At 33.5% G+C, this 22431-nt stretch overlaps 1 protein-coding gene across 6 annotated transcripts in view; it reads left to right on the forward strand.

Moving 5' to 3' along the window:
- Positions 1–22431, forward strand: part of JAK2 (Janus kinase 2) — a 136287-nt gene that overhangs the window by 86097 nt on the left and 27759 nt on the right. For all 6 annotated transcript variants that reach the window (XM_008525246.2, XM_070589991.1, XM_070589989.1 and 3 more), the window contains 11 exons: positions 1653–1810; positions 3462–3573; positions 5773–5959; positions 6845–6972; positions 9079–9213; positions 10335–10422; positions 16283–16410; positions 17191–17329; positions 18965–19116; positions 19275–19425; positions 20160–20296. In XM_008525246.2, the coding sequence (XP_008523468.2) occupies positions 1653–1810; positions 3462–3573; positions 5773–5959; positions 6845–6972; positions 9079–9213; positions 10335–10422; positions 16283–16410; positions 17191–17329; positions 18965–19116; positions 19275–19425; positions 20160–20296 (1515 nt within the window). The remainder of the gene's footprint in view (positions 1–1652; positions 1811–3461; positions 3574–5772; positions 5960–6844; positions 6973–9078; positions 9214–10334; positions 10423–16282; positions 16411–17190; positions 17330–18964; positions 19117–19274; positions 19426–20159; positions 20297–22431) is intronic.

The raw sequence follows: 22431 nt of genomic DNA on the forward strand, positions 1-22431 counted from the left end.
TGTATCTGTATGACCTACCTATCTGGCCATTTCAGAGTTATATTACCAAAATTATAACCAACTTGTAACTCACTTTAGTCAGCATTCTGTCGTATTCTTAGATAAAAATATGGTAGTGTGCACCTTCTACCTGCTAGACTATGAGCTTCTTGAAGGTAAGAATGATATTTTTTTGTGTGTTTTTACTGTCTGCACTTTGCACAGTGCTCCAGGGCCTAGTTTGTTTATTTTTTGCTGAGAAACATTTGCCCTGAGCTAACATCTGCTGCCAATCTTCCTCTTTTTGTCTGTGAGGCACCACCACAGCATGGCCACTGATAGATGAGTGGTGTAGGTCTGCACCTGGGAACTGAACCTGAGCCACCAAAGTGGAGTGTGCCGAACTTAACCACTAGGCCACTGCGACTGGCCCTCCAGGGCCTGCTTTAGAAAGAGCTTGATAACTATTTCATGGATCAATGAAAGAATAATTAATAATCATCAACCTCAATGTGGAATTTATAGAAGAAATATTTATTCTATAAATATGACAAATACATGCATAGTCTATATACACACATTAAAGATTTATTCTATAAGTGTGGTATTTATAGAATAAATATTTCTAGAAGAGTTTATTGATGCTAATGTGAACATCCTGTAGTAAAATAAAGAACTTCTTTTTTTTTTTGGAGGAAGATTAGCCCTGAGCTGTTTTCTTTTGGGTTCCTCAAGTATAAAATATAACCTCCAAATAGTTTACTTCCTTGTTTCTAATTTCTGTATTTATACTTTCTTTCTATGGCCTAATTATATTAGCTATATACAATACAACACAGTACAATATTAAATAGTGGGCTTTTTTATCTTATTCCTGATTTTAGGAGAAGTTGCTGTGGTGTTTTCCCATTAAATAAGATGCATTTTAGGCTGATTGTATATTCACATATGTATATATGATACAATCATAGCATGACTATATATGATTTTAGTTTATACTCCATACATTTTAGTGCATAGCATGAGTACTTTAACCTTAGCAGTGTATAGTTGATATGTAAAAATAGATGCTCATTATTTCTAATTAGTACCAGCTTTTATATCAGATTAGATAGATTTCTAATAGAGATGACTGGCACATTTGCCTAATAGGGATGTTGAAAAATGCAGAAATATTATGAATGTAAAATGAACTATAACTGGACAGGCATGATAAGCCCACATTCAAGAAGCTCTTGAATATCTGACACAAGAATTTGTAATTCAGATTGGGTAATTGAGAGCCATTAAAGACATTTGAGTGATTTAAAAGAAAATTAATTTAGGAGAATTAATCTAACAATATGGAGTGAAGAAAATTTTCAATATGTAGCAGACGTTTTTGTTGGTGAGGAAGATTGGCTCTGAGCTAACATCTGTTGCCCATCTTCCTTTTTTTGTTTGAAGAGCAGCCCTCAGCTAACATCTGTGCTAGTCATCCTCTATTTCGTATGTGAGTCACTGCCACAGCGTGGCTTGATGAGTAGTGTAGGTCCACACCCAGGGTCCAAACTTGCAAACCCTGGGCTGCTAAAGCAGAGCACACTGAACTTAACCACTACACCACTGGGCCGGCCCCTGTAGTTGACTTTTAAAATAATACTTGCTATTATTTTTTTCTTTTCTCCACTTAGGAAATTGAACTTAGCTCATTGAGAGAAGCTTTGTCTTTTGTGTCATTAATTGATGGATATTATAGATTAACTGCAGATGCACATCATTACCTCTGTAAAGAAGTAGCACCTCCAATGGTGCTTGAAAATATACAAAGCAACTGTCATGGCCCAATTTCGTGAGTAATACAGACTTTAAAACTAAATTTAAAAAAAAATGAGATATTTATAAAAAAAGATTTTACACAACAGACTGTTATACATACGTTTAAGAGTTTAGAAAAAATACTAATTTGACTGGTTTTTTTTTTTTTAACAAAAGTCTATTTGCAATCAGATCATATGATAATTAGAATTATTTAGGTTATAATTTGCCATCTGTTTCCCAATTTGTAATAATTCTAACTTGTATAAGTTTGACATTTAGTTGCCTAGGTGTGTTTAATTAATTCTTGGGTCTTAATTTAAGAAACCCTCCAATTTATGTTGCGTTAATTTTGAAATACTGCATGAGAGCCCAATGCAAAATTTGATAATCATCATTATTTTTGGATAATCCAGCTCCTTTTACTGAAAGCTTCTAACACAAAATGTATATCATGTACATATTTCTAGACTAGTGCTATGCAGTACTTCTGCAGTGATGAAAATACTTTGCTGTTTAATACAGTAGCCACTAGTCACATGCGGCTATTCAGCATTATATGAAGCATCTTCAAATAAGACTTATCAAACGTTCACTACAGGCACGAGGGAATATCTATAACATTCACTCACTGGAATGTGGTTAGTGCAACTGAGGAACTTAACTTTTAATTTAATTTTAATAACTTTACATTTAAATACCTACATGTGGCTACTAGCTACCATATTGAGCCACACACTTGTAGACCCTTACTTTAATACTGGATAAAGCCAGCTATCATGCATACCATCTGTTTAGTCCAAGTCCTGCTTATCTCTCAGCTAGGATGTGCTTTCTGATTGGTACCAGGTTTGAAGAAAACATATCCTGACTGATATTTAAGACTTGATTCAGTCTGTACCTAATGTCTGGATAGTAGGTATGGTTGTTATGAAAAAGTTGCACTACTTGAAGATTCTAATATAATTACATATTCAATATTTTAAAAACTACCATTCATTCATTCATTATCCATCCATTCAAGCATTCTTTCGTTTATTTATAAAACGTTTACTGAGTGCCTAATATGTGCCAGGTTCTGGTTTATATATGAGAAATATAGTGCTAAGTGAAATAGAGATGATTCTTGCTTTCATGTAGATTACATTTTGACTTTTCTTTCAAGATGTGCAGCTTCAATAAAACATATAACAAATTTTAAAAATCAGTAGTCTTTGTCACTTGCCATGAGTGTTCTACTAGACTTTGGTATTACATTAAATATTAAAATAATGCACATAAATTTTTATATTAGTTATTGCTATGGTAGAAGAGACATAAGTGTTTTATGATACATTGTTTTGCATAGTTACATGAAATTTTATGAGAGTGAGTATGGTTTTTTAAGTGCTAAATTCGTACAGAAGGCAGAAAATTCAAATGAATTATTTTTTGTGATTTTATGTCTTATGATACTTTTTATTTGTTTTTAAAGCAATATAATTGCTCCTTCAGTTGGTTTGAACTTACTGCAAAATAGCTTGGTACTTTAATATTTTTCCTTGCAAGATTATTGATAAACATATAAAGTAGAGGAGACTTCTAAAAGCTCTGAATGTTTTAGATTTGACTTTGATCTTTTAGATGACATTTGGTCATAATGGCATAGTACTCAATGCATTATCATTCAAATTCTTTACCTTTAGAATGGATTTTGCCATCAGCAAGCTGAAGAAAGCAGGTAATCAAACTGGACTCTATGTACTTCGATGCAGTCCTAAGGACTTTAATAAATATTTTCTGACTTTTGCTGTCGAGGTTAGTATGTCACATTAATTAATAGCAACAGCTTTGTTTAGTCCGTATAACTTCTCTGTTATGTTTATCATGTTTCCTTTTTAATACTTAGAATTGTAGCTCTGGAAATGATAACCTGCATAATAATGCTTAATTTACCTCAGATTCTACATAAATAAATGAGATATGATTCCTAGGATTTACATAAAAATGTAACATAATTTATGTCTTTTTATCTTTTTATTTGGAATATATTTTATTTTTTGATGTTTGAGTGTTACCAGTGTGTCAAGTTTCGTCAAGTCTCTTGAAGTCTTTTCACAAAAATGGAAATCTTCACAAAAACAAGTGGAACAAAGTAAATCAGAAGCAAACTTTCCTTTTACTAGTAATGATTACAAAATTAGAGTGAAATAGGAAAGTAACGAAGAAAGAAACGTTATAGCACTTTTAATTAGTGGTTTTGCAGTATAAGAATAACAAACTATGGGAGCTGGCCCCGTGGCTGAGTGGTTAAAGTTCTATGTGCTCTGCTTCCATAGCCCGGGTTTGAGGGTTCGGATCCTGGGCGCGGACCTACTCCACTTGTCAACCACGCATGAGGCATCCCCCATACAAAAAATGGAGAAAGATTAGCACAGATCTTAGCTCGGGGCTAATCTTCCTTAATCAAAAGAAATAAAAAGGAGGATTAGCAATGGATGTTAGCTCAGGGCAAATCTACCTCACCCAAAAAAAAAAGAAAAGATCTATAATGTATGTTTTAAGTGTAAAACTACAATGAAACCTCATGTTAATACAGATCATTTTGGATCTTGTCTAAGATTGTTTAATATCCAAAATTATCTAAAAAGATATATCACTTATAAGGCAGTTTCATGATAATGTTGAGAACCTCTATAGCAGCTTCCAAGACTTATCTTACTTGTTAAAAGTAGAAAAAGGATTTTCTTATTCGATTATTTTAATTTTTATGAAGTGCAACAATCTTATATTTAGAGTATGTAGAATGGATTAACTGTCCATAAATACAGAAAGTAGGTTCCTCCATGGATGTAGCATTATAAAATACTGATAATCTCTCCTAATTTCAGTGTCTTCTTACTATCATATATGACAGTCCATTATATTTAATTATCAAATCAAAATGTGTATTTTTTTATGGTTACTGTATTTGCCCCACCTAATAGGGTTATGTAATGTTTGGGCATGTGTGATGTACCTCTGCTTCAATAAATTTATCTTTTGGGAAAACAAAAATAATGCTAAATATTATAATACTAAAGTATAATAATACAAAGTATACCTCCAAAAATACTAAATTGAGCATAGTAATTATCCAGTATAGGCAAATATAGACAATAACAGAAGGGGTTATAATTGTTAGAAAGATCTTTTGGAGTAGGAAGGACTTGAGATATTTAGTTGATTTTATATGAATGGTTCTAAGTAGGTTGAATAAGTTTATAAGCAGCTCAAAAAATAGATGAATGAACAAGTTCATAGTACAGCACATAAACATTGAAAAACTGAAAAATATTAAAATTGCCATATTAGAGATAATTATACAAATACAACAGTGGCACAATGGAATATGTAATTACCTTTGCTCTCGGAATAGGGTGAGAGTTGTTAAGGAGGACCTCACAGAGAAAGCAGTATGTTAACTGAGTTTTAGGAAATGAATGAAAGTCCACTGCTCAGAAGGAGAGGATGTGCATTCATAGGTAGAGAGATAGCATGTACAAGTTATCAAAACATGAAACAGCATGGCACTTGCTTGAAATTTTTAAGTCACTTAATAGAGCCAGAACATAGGATGTATGTTGGGAGTGGCAGGAGTTGAGATTGGAGATGGCGGCAGAAGCCAGCTCATGGAAGGCCTTATATGCTAAATTAGTTTTAGACTCTATCTTGTAAATGATGGAAAACTGTTAAGGATGGTATTATTATTATTGTTGTTAATTATTGTGGCTTGCTTTCTTTTTAATAAAATCAACTCAAGTAATTTCTGTAGTCTATGCAATTTCAATCAGATGCCTTTTTGAGGAACCAAGCACCTCTGTCACCCTATACCCTATACCAGTACTGCCTTAGGATTCATGGTTCAAATGTCTTAATGTTCTGTTGGTTGTTTTTGTGATAGCCTTTTTGTCACAATAATCACTATGATGTCCATTGTGATTTTTCCCTCCCTCTTTTATAATTAAACTTACATAGCGAGAAAATGTCATTGAACATAAGCACTGTTTGATTACAAAAAATGAGAATGGAGAATACAACCTAAGTGGGACTAAGAAGAACTTCAGTAGTCTTAAAGATCTTTTGAATTGCTATCAGATGGAAACTGTTCGCTCAGACAGTATAATTTTCCAGTTTACTAAATGCTGTCCCCCAAAGCCAAAAGGTAAAATAATTTTCTAGTTATTTTTAAAATACTGGTCATGGATTGTGTATATGGTGGGAGATATCTTTGGTATATTGATTTCAAAAAAAATCTGAAAGAGGAACTCTAAAAACAAATTAATTTTGTCTCATTCTTCAGATAGGATTGTTCAGTCTGGTTTGGGTTGTCTCGAAGTGACTTGAAGTTTCATAATTCTAAAATGGCATTTAGGGGCCAGCCCTGTAGCCTAGGGGTTAAATTTGGCATGCTCCACTGCAGCATCCTGGGTTTGGTTCCCAGGCATGGTCCTATACCACTCGTCGGCAGCCATGCTGTGGTGGTGACCCACACACAAAACAGAGGAAGATTGGCACAGATGTTAGGTCAAGGCAAATCTTCCTCAAGCAAAAAGAGGAAGAATGGCAACCTATGTTGGCTCAGGGTGAATCTTCTTCAGCAAAAAATAAATAAATGGCATTTAAAAAATAATAATTGCCTTGTATAAATCAGTCATTTATTAAACTGAAAGACCTCACTACTAAATTCTCATATGTTGTTCTAAGTAAAAACTTTCATACTCTTTTAGAATTTTAATTTCTTTGCCTTTAAAATAAAGATGGTAAGGTTGGAAAGCCCCTAACAGGATTATTAAAAATCATTATTAAAATTCCTGAAAAATTATATTAGTTAAGGAAGTGATCATAATTTTGAATGTATGAAATAACTCGTTAGAGTACATCAAAGTTCAATGAATAAACTCCTAAAAAACTTTTCTATGGAAAAAAATGAATATAAGTTGTTAAGCATTTCTTAAATATAGAACACATTTTACTCCTTTGAGCAATTTCTATCCTCCGTATATTTTGGTTATATATATTTTTTCATTGTTTCTTTTTTTTTTTAAAGATAAATCAAACCTTCTAGTCTTCAGAACCAATGGTGTTTCTGAGGTACCGACCTCACCAACATTACAGAGGCATAATAATGTGAACCAAATGGTGTTTCACAAAATCAGAAATGAAGATTTGATATTTGTAAGTCATTAGATGCTGATTATTGTCTTTTTTTTTGTCCTTTTAAAGAACTGTTTTGTTCATTTTCTATCCCACATTACTTTCATGTGACATTTGGAACTACGTTATTGTAGCCTATATTATAAAAATTTTATTGCAGTTTTTAAATATTTTTATTTCTTGTGAAAATGTACAGAACCAGAGTTAGAAATTAGCAAAATTGATTACTTTAAGAATGGAATTGTATTCTCTTTTCAGGAATTTAACAGTATCTCTTCATAAATCTTGCATTAAAAATTAAAAATCTTCTCTACAAAAGATCTGTATCTTAATTCTCAAGGAAGTAAGGGAAGTTCAAGGGGTTAAAAATAAAGAAGAAACTGAAAACATAGTAGTATGTAAGAGCTAATATTTTGGCTGCAGGATGATGTTTTGGGGGTCAGCATTAGTCTCACTAGTGAAGAGGATTAAGATCTAAAAGCAATACAAAGAAGGGTATAAAGTCTTAAGGCCTACGCAAGATGAGGAATTAAAAGTGAGACCATCTCTGAATAAAGCTGGGACCCTCAAGCAAATACATCCTCAGTAAAACAATATATAGATTGTGAAAAATTTACCTGCTAGCAAGGGAGAAGAAAAGGAGTGTTCTCTGTTTTAGTTGGGCTCTTAGTTGGGGGAAAAAACCTCTCTCCTGAGAATTTGTAATCATAATCTTCTGAGTTTGGATTTCTTTATACCACCTGCATGGTCAGAGAAGACCTAAGCCAGTAAATTAAATTAAAATAAAAAGTGGTATTTCCCTAGTATTACCCTGTGGTTCTTGGCAGAAACAAATACAAAGTCTTTTTGGAAGAACATTCTCTTAATGTTCTTAAGATAAAACCCAGGATTCCCATGGATAAAACGACTCCAAACATGAGCTTTTAATCAAAAATTTAAAAACATACAGGAAAATAATCCAGGATTAAGCAGGAGTCAGCAGACTAACACAAATCAAAATTAGAACTCCAAGAACTTCATATAACAGACGTTTCAGATACAGATTATAAAGAACATGTTTAAAAATATAAGAGGAGTTGAAAATATGGGGGGGAAAACCCCAAGACATTATCAAACAAGACCAAAGAGATTTTGGGGAAAAAGTATAGAAATGAAAAAATACACTCATTGACATTAAAACAAAATGGACAGATTAGAAAGCAGATTACTCAAAGAGAGAATTAGTGAATTGGACGATAGACCTGAAAATTGCTCAGATGCAACAAATAGGGAGAAAGAAATGGAAATTATGACAGAGAATAAGGGACTTGGAGAGTAGAATGAGAAAGACCAACTGATGTCTGAGTTCTATAAAGAGACAATAGATAGAATTATCTAGAATTTTAAAGACATGAATCCTCATATAAATAACAGGAAGCAAAGAGTCACCAAGTAACCTAACATTACAAAAGTAATAATAGTAGAGCTTCAATTTGAACGTAGGCAGCCCTGCTTCAGACTGCAGGCTTTCAACAATTATTCTGTAAGGATATGCGAGAAATACTAGTAATACTAGTAATAGTAATTGATCATTTAGTAAGTGTCATGGACTGTACTAAGTGCTTTCATGTGTTTATTCACTTGTTGTTAATAACAATCCTATGGAAAAATATTGTCCCCATTCTTCAGTTGAAGAAACCAAGACAACTGCATCCCAGAGAGATTAAATAGCCTGTGCAAGGTAACACAACTCGTGAGTGGTAATAAGGAACAAGTCAGACATTCTGCCACCACAAACCATACTTTTTGCCTTTCTGCTGCACTATTAGGAAAGGCAAACAAAGAAAAAGATTCAATGTAAATATGTGCAGATAAACATTGACACTATAAAAAAGTGATAATTATAGCTAATTCAGGGGGGTTAAGAACAAGGTGGAAGCAAAATACACTTTATTCATTAATCCTGTTTTCTGTCTTTTATCACTGTGTAAGGAAGCAGAATATAATTAATTTGGAGTCTCAAATCTGGGTTCAGTTTTTGGGGAAATATTTGCGCGTGAATTTTTTTTGACTCTTTGTCATTGGACTTATTTCCTAATTGTCTCATTTTTTTCCATCTTTACTCTTTTCCTTCCTTTTCTTTTAAAGAATGAAAGCCTTGGCCAAGGCACTTTTACAAAAATTTTTAAAGGTGTAAGAAGAGAAGTAGGAGACTATGGTCAACTGCATGAAACAGAAGTTCTTTTGAAAGTTCTGGATAAATCACATAGAAACTACTCAGAGGTGTGTATGTTTTGTGTGGTTCATGTAGTTTATGGTATTTAAACACATACACTCATATGCACACAACACATTAGAGCATTCAGCTTTTTAAAATTATAGTTTTTAAAAGTGTATGTATCAAGGATCTTTCTGAGGATGGATTCTGGTTGGGCTATAGAAAATTATAAAATTTTTTTATAATAACTTATTTCCAAACTAACTACTTTTAGCATTGTGTTGTGGGTATTATTACATCTCTACATATACTAAGGCAATGATTTTCAAACTTGGCTCCTCAGAGCTTTATGGGTTCCACAGATTTCCTCCACAATTTTATCTATTTAAAAGGAAAAAATAATTGAAAGGCACCATACTAAGAACACTCTCAGTAAAATATCGATGCCTCTGGACATCATACAGATATGCTAGCTGGCAGAAACCCAGCTGCCAGTTGCCAGAGTCCTTAGCGTAGCAAGACATCACCAAACATGACATGACAAACATTTATGATACTTAAAATGTCTTAAAGGATGTTAGTGGGAGATAATGTGAAACATACTAGCTGAAGAGTTGTTTTAATCCAGAACACTGTAGTGTTGGTGATTGTGATCCTCAAGAACCACACCCAGAAGTTCTAGTCAAAAGTTCATTTGAGTTAGAGTGCCATTAATACCATGCCAGTCTCTGAACCTACTTGTCATATTTTACCCACATAGAGATCGTTCTTAATTCTTTAGGAAGTGTTATTTGAAGCTCCCATCTATTTACTTCAGTCCCTTATCACTATCTCTGGTGTCTACCTCTGTTTGTACCTCTTTTCTCTACTCTAGGTGCTATAGGTCTAAGCCTGTTTATCTTGCATCATTCATGTTGCCCTGTATCATATTGCTCTCCCTGTCATTGCTATCTCCTCATTCCAGGCTTACTCAGGGGTTTCCTCAGAATGAACTCTACCATCAAGGTTGATGGCAGTTGCAAGTCCATATAAGGGGAACAAACCACATTGTAGTTTTATCTATAGTCCTGCTGAGGATATGAAAAAGTGCATTTCTCTTAGGGCAGAGAGAATCTTTCTGAACTGTGAATACATATAGACACAAACTAATTATTTTGCATTTTTTGTATGTTTTTCTTTTCCTTAGTCTTTCTTTGAAGCAGCAAGCATGATGAGCCAGCTTTCTCACAAATATCTGGTTTTAAATTATGGAGTGTGTGTCTGTGGAGAGGAGAGTAAGTAAAACCACTGGCTTCCTTATGTTAATGGTATGCCTTTCTCAGAACATCCATTTTTCTTTATATAGAAAATTCAATTCCAGAATCATAGTTAGGTACCAGTGTAAACCGTAATTTAACAGGGGTTAAATATTATTGAAAGCAAAAATGTTGTAGAACTATTCAGTTGTCTTCTAAGAAAGGAAACCAGTGACTGAAATTAACATGCAGAAAACAGTTAATATGCCTTATGTTAAAATACCAAAACAGTAGAGTATATAGTAAGTAAATGACTTTTAACCCTTTCTGTTAACCATAGCAATACAGAGTATGGCTGGTTCAACGTAACAGTGGAATAACTGGCCATTTCAGTACAAATTTATTTGGAATTATAAAGACAAAGCATATAAATGATAGAGTGAATTTTTAATGGAACTGACTGAAATGATTGGATGTTGATGCTAGCTGTATTCTGTGGCATAATTTAGACTGTTCATAAAAACTCACAAAGTTTACATTCAGAAAATTACTTATGTAATTCCCTATTTTCTATTAGTAATGTGGATTAAATACATATCCATGCTTATATAACATTTCTTCATATCTTTGAAAATTGATAGTCTTTTCAAAGGCAATGGTTTTGAAATCTGTTCTCTGGGGATGTCTCGGAGTTGATGAAGTGAGAGGAAAAGTAAATGCAGTAGTGGAGAGTTCTGCCCACTCACCCCCAACTAGAGTGGTTTTATATTTATCTCTTTTATTTATTGATGTTTCTTATAATTTTTCATTTGGGGAAAAAAAGAATACACTTCTTTACAAAGTTTGAAAACAGTGTTTTACAGCTTATAGTCCTGGTTCTTGCACTTGCTTTTTCACTTACTTCATTGAGTCTGTGATGTACTTTTTGCACATTTAAAAGTATCTGAAATTGGGAAGTGTGATATGATCAATGGCATGCCATAGTTTAATTGGCTTTTTTTTTCTTTTATGACACATAAAATAATGGGGCATATTACAGTGGTATCCTTGAAACATAATGGTCTTAAATGCCACGTAAAATTTTTTAAGTTCTTATTCATTGTAACTTATAGATCTTTTTTCTTTTGACGCTTGCCCTGATGTAAATGTACTTGCAGTCAATTCTTGATTGGCATGTAATTGTTCCTCAAATTAATTATGGGAGGCAAAATTTTCATTAAATATATTCTAGTTACCCAGCAAGTTTCAAAAGCAACTTTTATCACTAACAGTTGTCATATACCAAGTGAAAACTAAGTAATTTTAATATTAGATCTAGCAGAATCACAATTTGAGTTTAGATCTACAGTATGCAGTTTAAAGCAAATACATGTAGCATAGGCATGTATGAAGTATATATATTTAACAGTTTACTGGGCCATGAACTAACATGGATTACAATGTGAAAGTCTGTCGGATTCTTTAAAAATATGTATCATGATGCCATGCTTAAAATTTTTACTTGAATTTTTGTGATTTTTACTTTATCTTAATTTTCCCTTTTATTGAGGTAACTGTTTTATAACATTATATAAATTTCAAGTGTGCATCAATATATTTTCATTTCTGTGTGGACTACATCATGTTCATCACCTGACATCTGATTACCACCCGTCACGTACACGTGTGCCCTTTTAGCCTTTTCACACTTCGCCATCCCCTCTTCCCCTCTGGTATCCACCAATCTATTCTCTATATTTATGTGTTTGTTGTTTTCTTCCACATATGAGTGAAATCCTATGGTATTTGGCTTTCTCCATCTCTCTTCTTTCACTTAGCATGATGCCCTCAAGGTCCATCCATGTTGTCGCAAATAGCAAGATTTCATCTTTTCTTGTGGCTGAGTAGTATTCCATTGTATGTATATATACCACATCCTTATCCATTGATGGGCACTTAGGTTGTGTCCAAGACTTTGGCTATTGTGAATGATGCTGCAATGAGCATAGAAGTGCATATATCTTTTTGCATTCATGTTTTTGTGTTCTTTGGATAAATACTCAGAAGTGGAATAGCTGGATCATATTCTATTCTTAATTTTTTAAGGAATCTCCATACTGAATCTCAGTACTCCATAGTGGCTGCACCAGTTTACATTCCCACCAGCAGCGAATGAGGGTTCCCTTTTCTCCACATCCTCTCCAACAATTGTTATTTCTTTTCTTTTTAATAATAGGCATTCTGACAGGCAGGAGGTTATATCTCATTGTGGTTTTGACTTGCATTTCCCTAATAATTAGTGATGTTGAACATCTTTTCATGTGCCTGTTGGCCATCTGTATATCTTCTTTGGGAAAATGTCTGTTCAGATGCTCAGCCCATTTTTTGATTGGGTTGTTTGGTTTTTTGTTGTCGAGTTGTATGAGTTCTTTATATATTTTGGATATTAACCCCTTATCAAATATATGATTTACAAATATCTTCTCCCAATTGTTAAGTTGCTTTGTTGGTGCTTTCCTTTGCTAAGCAGAAGGTTTTTAGTTTGATGTCCCATTTGTTTACTTTTTCTTTTGTTTCCCTTGCCTGGGAAGACATGATATTCAAAAAGATACTGCTAAGACCGATGTCAAAGAGCATATTGCCCATGTTGTTTTCTAGGAGTTTTATGGTTTCAGGTCTTACATTCAAGTCTTTAATCAATTTTGAATTAATTTTTGTTTATGGTGTAGTATAATGATCTACTTTCATTTTTTTGCATGTGGCTGTCCAGTTTTCCCAGCACTAGTTATTGAAGAGACTTTCATTTCTCCATTGTTTGTTCTTGGTCCCTGTGTCAAAGATTAGCTGTCCACAGATGTGTAGGTTTATTTCTGGGCTCTTGATTCTGTTCCATTGATCTGTGTGTGTGTTTTTGTGCCAGTCCCACACTGTTTTGATTACTATAGCTTTGTAGTATATTTTGAAATCCAGGAGTGTGATACCTCCAGCTTTGTTCTTTTTCATGAGGATTCCTTTGGCTATTCAGGATTTTTTGTTGTTCCATATAAATTTTAGGATTCTTTGTTCTATGTCTGTGAAAAATGTCATTGGGCCTTTGATAGGGATTGCATTGAATCTGTAGATTGCTTTAGGAAATATAAACATTTTAACTGTGTTAATTCTGTCAATCCATGAGTACAGAATATCTTTCCTTTTCTTTCTGTCTTCTTTGATTTCTTTTAACAGTGTTTTGTGGTTTTCATGTACAAGTCTTTTACCTCTTTGGTTAAGTTTATTCTTCTTGTTGCCATTGTAAATAGGATTGTATTTTTGATTTCTCTATTCATTGTTTGTCTCTAGACATGCAACTGATTTTTGTATGTTGATTTTGTATCCTGCAACTTTACTGTATTTGTTTATTATTTCTAATAGCTTTTTGGTGGATTCGTTAGGGTTTTCTATAGACACAGTATTATGTCATCTGCAAATAGTGATAGTTTTACTTGTTCCTTGCCAGTTTGGATCCCTTTTACTTCTTTTTTTTTGCATGATCACTGGTTAGAACTTCCAATACTATGTTAAATAACAGTGGTGAAAGTGGGCATCCTTGTGTTATTCCTGCTTAGAGGGAAGCTTTTGGTTTCTCTCCATTGAGTATGATGTTAGCTGTGGCTTTGTCATATACAGCCTTTATTATGTTGAGGTCTTTTCCTTCTGTACCCATTCAGAGTTTTTATTATAAATGGATGCTGTATCTTGTCGAATGCTTTCTCTGTATCAATTGAGATGATCATGTGAATTCTTCATTTTGTAAAGTGGTGTAGCGCATTGATTGATTTGTGGATGTTGAATCATCCTTGCATCCTGGAATAAAGCCCACTTGATCATGTGTATCATCCTTTTAATATTATTGTATTCAATTTGCTAATATTTTGTTGAGGATTTTTGCTTCAGTGTGCATCAGTGATATTGGCCTGTAGTTTTCCTTTTGGTGCTGTCCTTGTCTGGTTTTGGTATCAGGATAATGTTGGATATGGGTCCATGTTTTTTTTTATTGAGTTAATGATAGGTTACAATCTTGTGAAATTTCAGTTGTACATTAATGTTTGTCAGTTGTGTTGTAGGTGCACCACTTCACCCTTTGTGCCCACCCCCCCACCCCACCTTTCCCCGGTAGCTGCTAATCTGTTCTCTTTGTCCACATTTTTAGATTCCTCATATGAGTGGAGTCATACAGAGATTATCCGTCTCTAACTGGCTTATTTCACTTAACATAATTCCCTCAAGGTCTATCCATGTTATTGCAAATGGAATGATTTTGTTCTGTTTCATAGCTGAGTAGTATTCCATTGTATATATATACCACATCTTCTTTATCCATTCATCTGTTGATGGGCACTTAGGTTGCTTCCACGTCTTGGCTGTTGTAAATAATGCTGCAGTAAACATTGGGGTGCATAGGACTTTTGGAATTGCTGACTTCAAGCTCTTTGGATAGATACCCAGTAGTGGAATAGCTGGATCGTATGGTAGTTCTATTTTTAATTTTTTGAGGAATCTCCATACTGTTTTCCATAGTGACTGCACCAGTTTGCATTCCCACCAGCAGTGTATGAGGGTTCCTTTTTCTCCACAACCTCTCCAACATTTGTTACTGTTAGTTTTAGATATTTTTGTCATTCTAATGGGTGTAAGGTGTATCTTAGTGTAGTTTTGATTTGCATTTCGGATATGGGTCCATTTTTTAATTTAAAAACAAAATCCAAGCCAGCCCTGATTGCCTAATGGTTAAAGTTTGGCACTCTCACCACTTTGGTGACCCAGGTTCATTTCCCTGTTGCGGAACCACCCCACCCGTCTGTCAGTTGCCATGCTGTGGTGGCGGCTCACATAGAAGAACTAGAAGGACTTAGAACTAGGATATACAACCATGCACTGGGGCTTTGGGGAGGGGGGAAAAAAGAAAGAAAGATTGGCAGCAGTTGTTAGCTTAGGGTGAATCTTTCCCAGCAAAAAAACCCACCAAAATCCTTTTTTCCCTCATTTATATAACCTACCATTTATCCTTTAGAAAAAACAAAATAATTTCAATAAATTCAGATTTAAAATCGAGAACCTGAGCTTACTCCATTATAAATTATTACTAAATGACTATAAATAAACCCTAACCCCAGTTAATTACTCTATTATATAATGTGCCTTTATGTAGAAATAGTCTTGACTTTCGAGAACTTGGTCGATACTAACAGGGTTGGGAAATTTTCTGTGTGTCTTAAAGGCAGTCAGGACTGATTTTAGAAGCAAACACTTGTTTCTCTGGCAAAATATATTTTAATAGTGTTTTTAAAAAATTGTTTTTAAGTTAAAGCAATGCAAAACACTCATTTTTGTAGCATAAATTAAAAGGATGAATGGAGTTCTAACTCAAATTTTCTTTTATGCCTACAATAGAATAGTCATTGCTGTTAGTTTTGTGTGAGGAAGAAGTTCAGCAAGTTTTGAATATCTAAATAGTTTTGTGGAAGAGAAATTAACTGTGTGTGAAATTTTCATTTATTTCAAAAAAGCCACCATAATTCAGTACTAAAACATAAAGGTGTACTGGAGTAGTAGTATATAGTGTGTGTGTGTGTTTATAATACAATATATGTAATATATAATAATGTTATAACATGCTATATAACGATTATTTATTATATATATAATTATATATAATATTCTCTATATATAATTGTTTAGACTCTTACTTCTGGCTGTTGTGAATAAACTAAAACCCCAAAACCCAATGTATATAGCTGTTAGGTTTTTTAAAATTAGTGAATTCTATGTATTTTAATCTCTACCTATAATACCTACGTATAACTATGAAAGTATTTATAAAAGTTTAAAATTATGTATTGTATTTGTACTTGAACCTTATTATTGTTATATTTTAATGCAGATATTCTGGTTCAGGAGTTTGTAAAATTTGGATCACTAGATACATATCTGAAAAAGAATAAAAATTCTATAAATATATTATGGAAACTTGAAGTAGCTAAACAGTTGGCATGGGCCATGCATTTTCTAGTAAGTAATTAGTTTATTCTTTTATCAAAATTATTGTTTTATCTTATGAAACAATGTAATGTAGAAAGGATCTTGGCTGAGAACAAGAAATAAATCTGTAAATGGATGTTGAGTCATTTAAAATAATCTGTTAGTTGATGAAAGGGACTATTTTAGGCATATGTTTATTTACGTAAAATCACTTTTGAAAGAAATAGTTTTGTCATCCCATCAATCTCTTAGAACTGCTGATGGACAGTGTGTAGTTTGTGTCACTTGGGTTTAGAGAATTTAACAAAAATTATGCGGAACCATGTTCTGCTAACTATGGATAGCAGAAAATCCCTGCAGAAAATACTTCATTTTTGGGTAATTGGACATTGTCTAATACGAAAGCAATATTACTAGAGAAACAATATCAGAGGGCCAGCCAAGTGATCAAACCCCTTAGCATGCACCTAAATGTTGCTGCTGAACAGAAACAGTATTTCTTATTGTCACTTACCATCTAGAAATACATACTATTTAAAATCTCAGCTTTAGAAAGTGAAGTGGCATTGGGTAGATTGAATGTATTGGTTTCATCATGTGTATAGATTATTATGTCATTTAAAATGTAAAACAGCACAGTGCTGCCATAAAATTTCCTTTTATTATCTCAAAGCATTCCTCCAAATTAATGTTTATTAGTTAATACTGTCTTACTTATTTTTCTTAAGTCCGTTTTTGGGCCTTGGAGATATTAAGTACTCAAATATTTGTGGATTGGTATTTGAATGTATGTGCATTTAACTTTAATAGGAAGAAAAAACCCTTATTCATGGGAATGTGTGTGCCAAAAATATTCTACTTACCAGAGAAGAAGACAGGAAGACAGGAAATCCTCCTTTCATCAAACTTAGTGATCCTGGCATTAGTATTACAGTTTTGCCAAAAGACAGTAAGTTCTACAGAGATTGCATTTAACTTTATTAAGCTTTACTTGAAGAGTAGTATAAAAAGCATTCTAATTTTTCTCAAACTCTGTTTTATTGACATGTTCTTTGTTAATAATAAAATTTAGCTACCATTTTTAGTAATCTAAATTAAGTTATAGTCACATCCCGATCTCTTTCCATTTCTCCTTTCTTAGAATTTTGTTAGTATCGACTAAAAGAGTTTTAATCCTTATGTGTGGAGGGTCAGATTTTATCCATTTTTTAATGAGAAGTTTTCTAATATTCTTTGAGCCACAAGTAAATTTTCTGAATTTTTCTTTCCTTTAGTCACTAAAGATTTGAGAAGATACATTATCTAGTTTGAGATCTTATTTAGTTTAATTGTAATTCAGATACTTTAAAACTTAAAAAAAAATGCTTTCTTTTGTGTTTGTTATCCTATTTAACACAGTTAGTTAAAGTAAAAATTTCAGTCAAATAGTTAAGAGGAGTTTTTCTGGTCCAAATAATGTTGTAATTGTATGTCATTATCTTAGCTAATTTCTCTAATTGAATCTTCTAAATTTAGAATCTAAATTGATCAGTGTTTGTGCATTGATGCATGATATCCTATTTGAGCCAATAGTGCTTAAACTTGATGGCTTATCTGATAGTGAAGACAGAGATAATGGGGCAGAAAATGTTATAGAATCTTAGATCTGCTACTAAGGGAAATTTTACACCTTGGAATGGGAGGTAAAGAAGGAGAAAATATATTCATATAGTGAAGGAGAAAGGAACCTGTACTTTTTAATCTCTTAATTTTATTGCAAAAATATTCACATTGCTTTATCAAAATATACCAAAAGATGCAACAGATTATCCTTCATTCTTATCTACCTACCTACCTATCTATCTACCTATCTACCTATCTATACCAGAATGTCAGTTAAAGTACTCCCTCCTTTGAATATCATTTTTCTGATGGGGCCAAAGACCACAGAACTTTACTTGGGAATTTCCATGATCTGAAGAAAACCTATCTGTATCAATTATGTACCCAGAATATCTTGATATAATTTAGTCATCCATCTGCCTATTGGTCCTTGGTTTTTCATCTACAAGTTAGAATCATCACTGCTATTAATCATTAGAATAGCTGGGAATGATGTTGACGTTATGTATACTACTTACACATTGTAAAGAAATACAAAAAAAAAAAAATCAAGAGGCAATTTTAGGACAAATCTTACGGAATAATTTTTTTATTGAATTTAGAGCTAAGAGGAAAGGGTAAAGAGAGTGGGATACTAGTTAAGACACTATGGTTTAATGGAAAGAAGTTTAGTTGATCCAGGATTCATTGTACGGGATTCTAATTCTCTCCATGCTGCTAACATAAATTGTGTGACTTTGAGTAAATTATTCACTTTTTATGGTTCTCAATGTTTTCATTGTTAAAGCTGAGATAGTGAATTAGATGATATCAAAGTTCCCTTTTAGCTCTTAAGCGTGTGTACATGCTATGTGCACAGCCCCCCCCCAAACAAATTAAAAAAGACCTGAGTATTCAAATCAGTTTGAAAATTATTTGCATATTGAAGAATTGTTTACTTGTGGAAACTTTTTAACCATATTTTTTTCCTATCATTTAAAAGTTCTTCAGGAGAGAATACCATGGGTACCACCTGAATGCATTGAAAATCCTAAAAATCTAAACTTGGCAACAGACAAATGGAGTTTTGGTACCACTTTGTGGGAAATTTGCAGTGGAGGAGATAAGCCTCTGAGTGCTTTGGATTCTCAAAGAGTGAGTTTATATGGACTATGAAGTTGGGATTACTCTATATCTGTGATCTTTCATATTTCTTTCACATGATTTTGATATTTTTTAACCCATCTAATGTTAAAAAGAAGGTTGATATAGCATTATACAATTTATTCTAAATGTGGGTTCTTTAATTATAGAAGCTACAGTTTTATGAAGATAGGCACCAGCTTCCTGCACCAAAGTGGACAGAATTAGCAAATCTTATCAATAGTTGTATGGATTACGAACCAGATTTTAGACCTTCTTTCAGAGCCATCATACGTGATCTTAATAGTTTGTTTACTCCAGGTATGTATTGATGTAGCAATCTTATTGATTCTCCAGCTTTCTGTCTTTGTTGTATTTAACAAATCTTTACTAATTTTGTAATCCCTTCCAAGAAGTTCCTTGATGTCTTTTAGATCCTCTTAATTTCTTATGTTCATATGACTTTTCCTACTTTATAAGTATTCTAATCTCCTTGATTGAGCAGTCTTTCTATTTTTAAAAAAGGCTTTTTCTCCTTCAATAACCTAATTTTAGTTTGCCAGAGCAGTATAGTATAGAAGTTTATTTGGCTTTATTTGACTTTTTAAAAACAATTCTTTGTTTTTTTTAACTAGTTCTCATATATTTTATAATTAATTGATTTTCTAAACATAAAGTAGATTTGGTTTTGTTTGTTCTCTTCTTTAAAAATGTAACTAAATATGTATGTATATAGGTATTTCCTTTTCGAATACTACTTGCCATTCTCATTACAATAAGCCAGAATATAATCTTACTTTATAAATACTAAAAATACCTATTTTGGAAAGAAATCGTTTATTCTTTGCAAAAATCTTTTTTGGAAGCCTGTCAGATTGTGAGTAATAATTAAAAACTTTTATTAATATAATCTAAACTATTTGATTTTCCCTGTGTCAGTTTGTATGTAGTATTTCTAATTCATTCTGATTATTTTGGTTAGCTTGAATATATATCAGTCTAACCCAGAGAATGTATTTGCCAGCTTATGGTGGTAATATTCGTTATTTCTCTAGATTATGAGCTGTTAACAGAAAATGACATGTTACCAAATATGAGGATAGGTGCCCTAGGGTTTTCTGGTGCTTTCGAAGACCGAGACCCTACGCAGTTTGAAGAGAGACACTTGAAATTTCTACAGCAACTTGGCAAGGTAAGATTGTCAGAAGTTTTTTAAATAGTTAAAGTATAATCACAGAACATTTTATTTAGGAAATAAACAAGGCTTTAGAGATTCTCTAAAGTTAACTTTCCACAAAATTTTAAGGAGTGTTTGTAGGGAAAAGGTTTAGTTGTTAGATATTGGAGAAATGTTGTGTTAAATAAACAGCTGTCTTTACTGAAGCACTTCTCAGAATCTTTAGCATGTAATGTGCATATAGCATCTCCAAGAGGATGATATATTAGGCAGTATTTCCCTAGTTGACTTGACCATGGGACTTCTTGGTAGAGAGCACTTTAGTTATGAAATAGAGAAATGAGCAGTTAAGCCTTTCTACCCACCTCCTTTTTTAGTCATCTCAGGTGGAAGTAATCTGATTTTTCAGAGTCTAGATGTTGACTGGACCATGTTCACTAGCAAAAAGCGTCTCTATCTGCTCAAAGGTCAGACATTCATGCATAGTGTACATATTTTAAGTAAGACCAGGAAAGACTTAGGTCTTAGCAGGTCCAATCATAGTGTTAAGCTCTCTTTCTTACCCTAAGCTTGCTAGTAAAGATTTCTGTATGGTGTGGCCTTGTAAATTGGATTTTGGCATGGACGCATTATGAAGGCCTCACTTAGGCCTTGGATCTAAGTTAAATGTTCTGATCCAGCTTCACCAGAGCTAAACATTGGGGATTATATTAACTATTGGATTAGCTATATTAATACTTTGCTGATGTTCCTCGTTTGTAAAACATTCTTGGGAATGTTTCAAGGGATGTAGCAATGGCAAAAAAAAAGTGTACAGGTGTTTGGGTGTATTAGTTATCTATTGCTGTGTAATAAATTAACCTAAACCATAACAGCTGAAAACAACAAACCTTTATTATCACCTCATTTAGGTGAGTCTGGAATCGGGGAGCAACTTAGCTGGGTGGTTCTAGCTCAAGGTCTCTCACAAGATTGCAGTCAAGGTGTCAGCCAGGGCTTGCGGTCTCATCTGAAGGCTTGACTAGGGGAAGATTTACTTCCAAGCTCACTCACATGGGTATTGACAGGCCTCAGAATATCTGCTTTCAAGCTCACTTACATGGGTCTCCCCACAGGGCTGCCTCACAACATGTCAGCTGAGAGCAGATACCCAAGGTAGAAACCACAGTCTTTTTATAACCTAATCTCAGGAGCGGTATCTCATCACTCCTGCCAAATTCTGTTCATTATAAATGAGTTAATAAATCCAGCCTACACTCAAGGGGAGGGGATTGTGAAGACTATGAGTGTCAGAAGGTAGAGAACATTGGGAAATATCTTAGAGGCTGCCCCCCACACTGGGTGACCTTGGCCATAATTCTGTGTTGATAGCATGAATTTCTTGGTAGTATGCAGCATGTCCAAAATTTATTAGACCTTTTTATCCGCCCCTTACTCCACCAAATTATCTACTGACATCTCATAGAAAGTGTTTTCTAGAACAATTTTGGAAATAGATGCTTTAGACTTAAGAGTAACCTCTTCATTTCACAATGAGAAAAATCAAGGTCCAGAAAAGTTAAGTAACTTGCCTATGATCAAACAGCTAGATGTTAGCAGATATGAGATGAGAACCTTTCCCTATTCCTACTTCCATGCTATTTCTACTATTTCACATTGTTCGATTTTCTTTGTGTGAGTATGCTTCAGTTGCATTATCATCTTCTATTGTTATCTTTTTGCTGCATAAAGAAAGTAATTTTTTTATTCCCACTCAGGGATTACATTGCAAACAATAAATTTTTTTCTAGAAAAGGCAGAAATTAGTGTAATATGACTTATTCCTGGGGTTGTTGTTGAATACATTTTGATTTATTATTAGTTGTTTGCAGATATTTTCACCACCATAGTCACTAGTCACAAAATCATGAAAACTTTAAAAATTATTTTCTTGGGGCCGGCCTGATGGTGTAGTGGTTAAGTTTGCACACTGCTTTGGTGGCCTGAGATTTGCTGGTCTGTATCCCAGGCGTGGGCATATGTACCACTTATCAAGCCATGCTGTGGCAGGTGTCCCATGTATAAAGTGGAGGAAGATGGGCACAGATGTTAGCTCAGGGCCAATTTTCCTCAGCAAAAAAGAGAAGGATTGGCGGCAGATGCTAGCTCAG

This window comes from Equus przewalskii, chromosome 22 (genome assembly GCF_037783145.1).
Source record: "Equus przewalskii isolate Varuska chromosome 22, EquPr2, whole genome shotgun sequence".
In the NCBI taxonomy this organism is placed as follows: domain Eukaryota; kingdom Metazoa; phylum Chordata; class Mammalia; order Perissodactyla; family Equidae; genus Equus; species Equus przewalskii.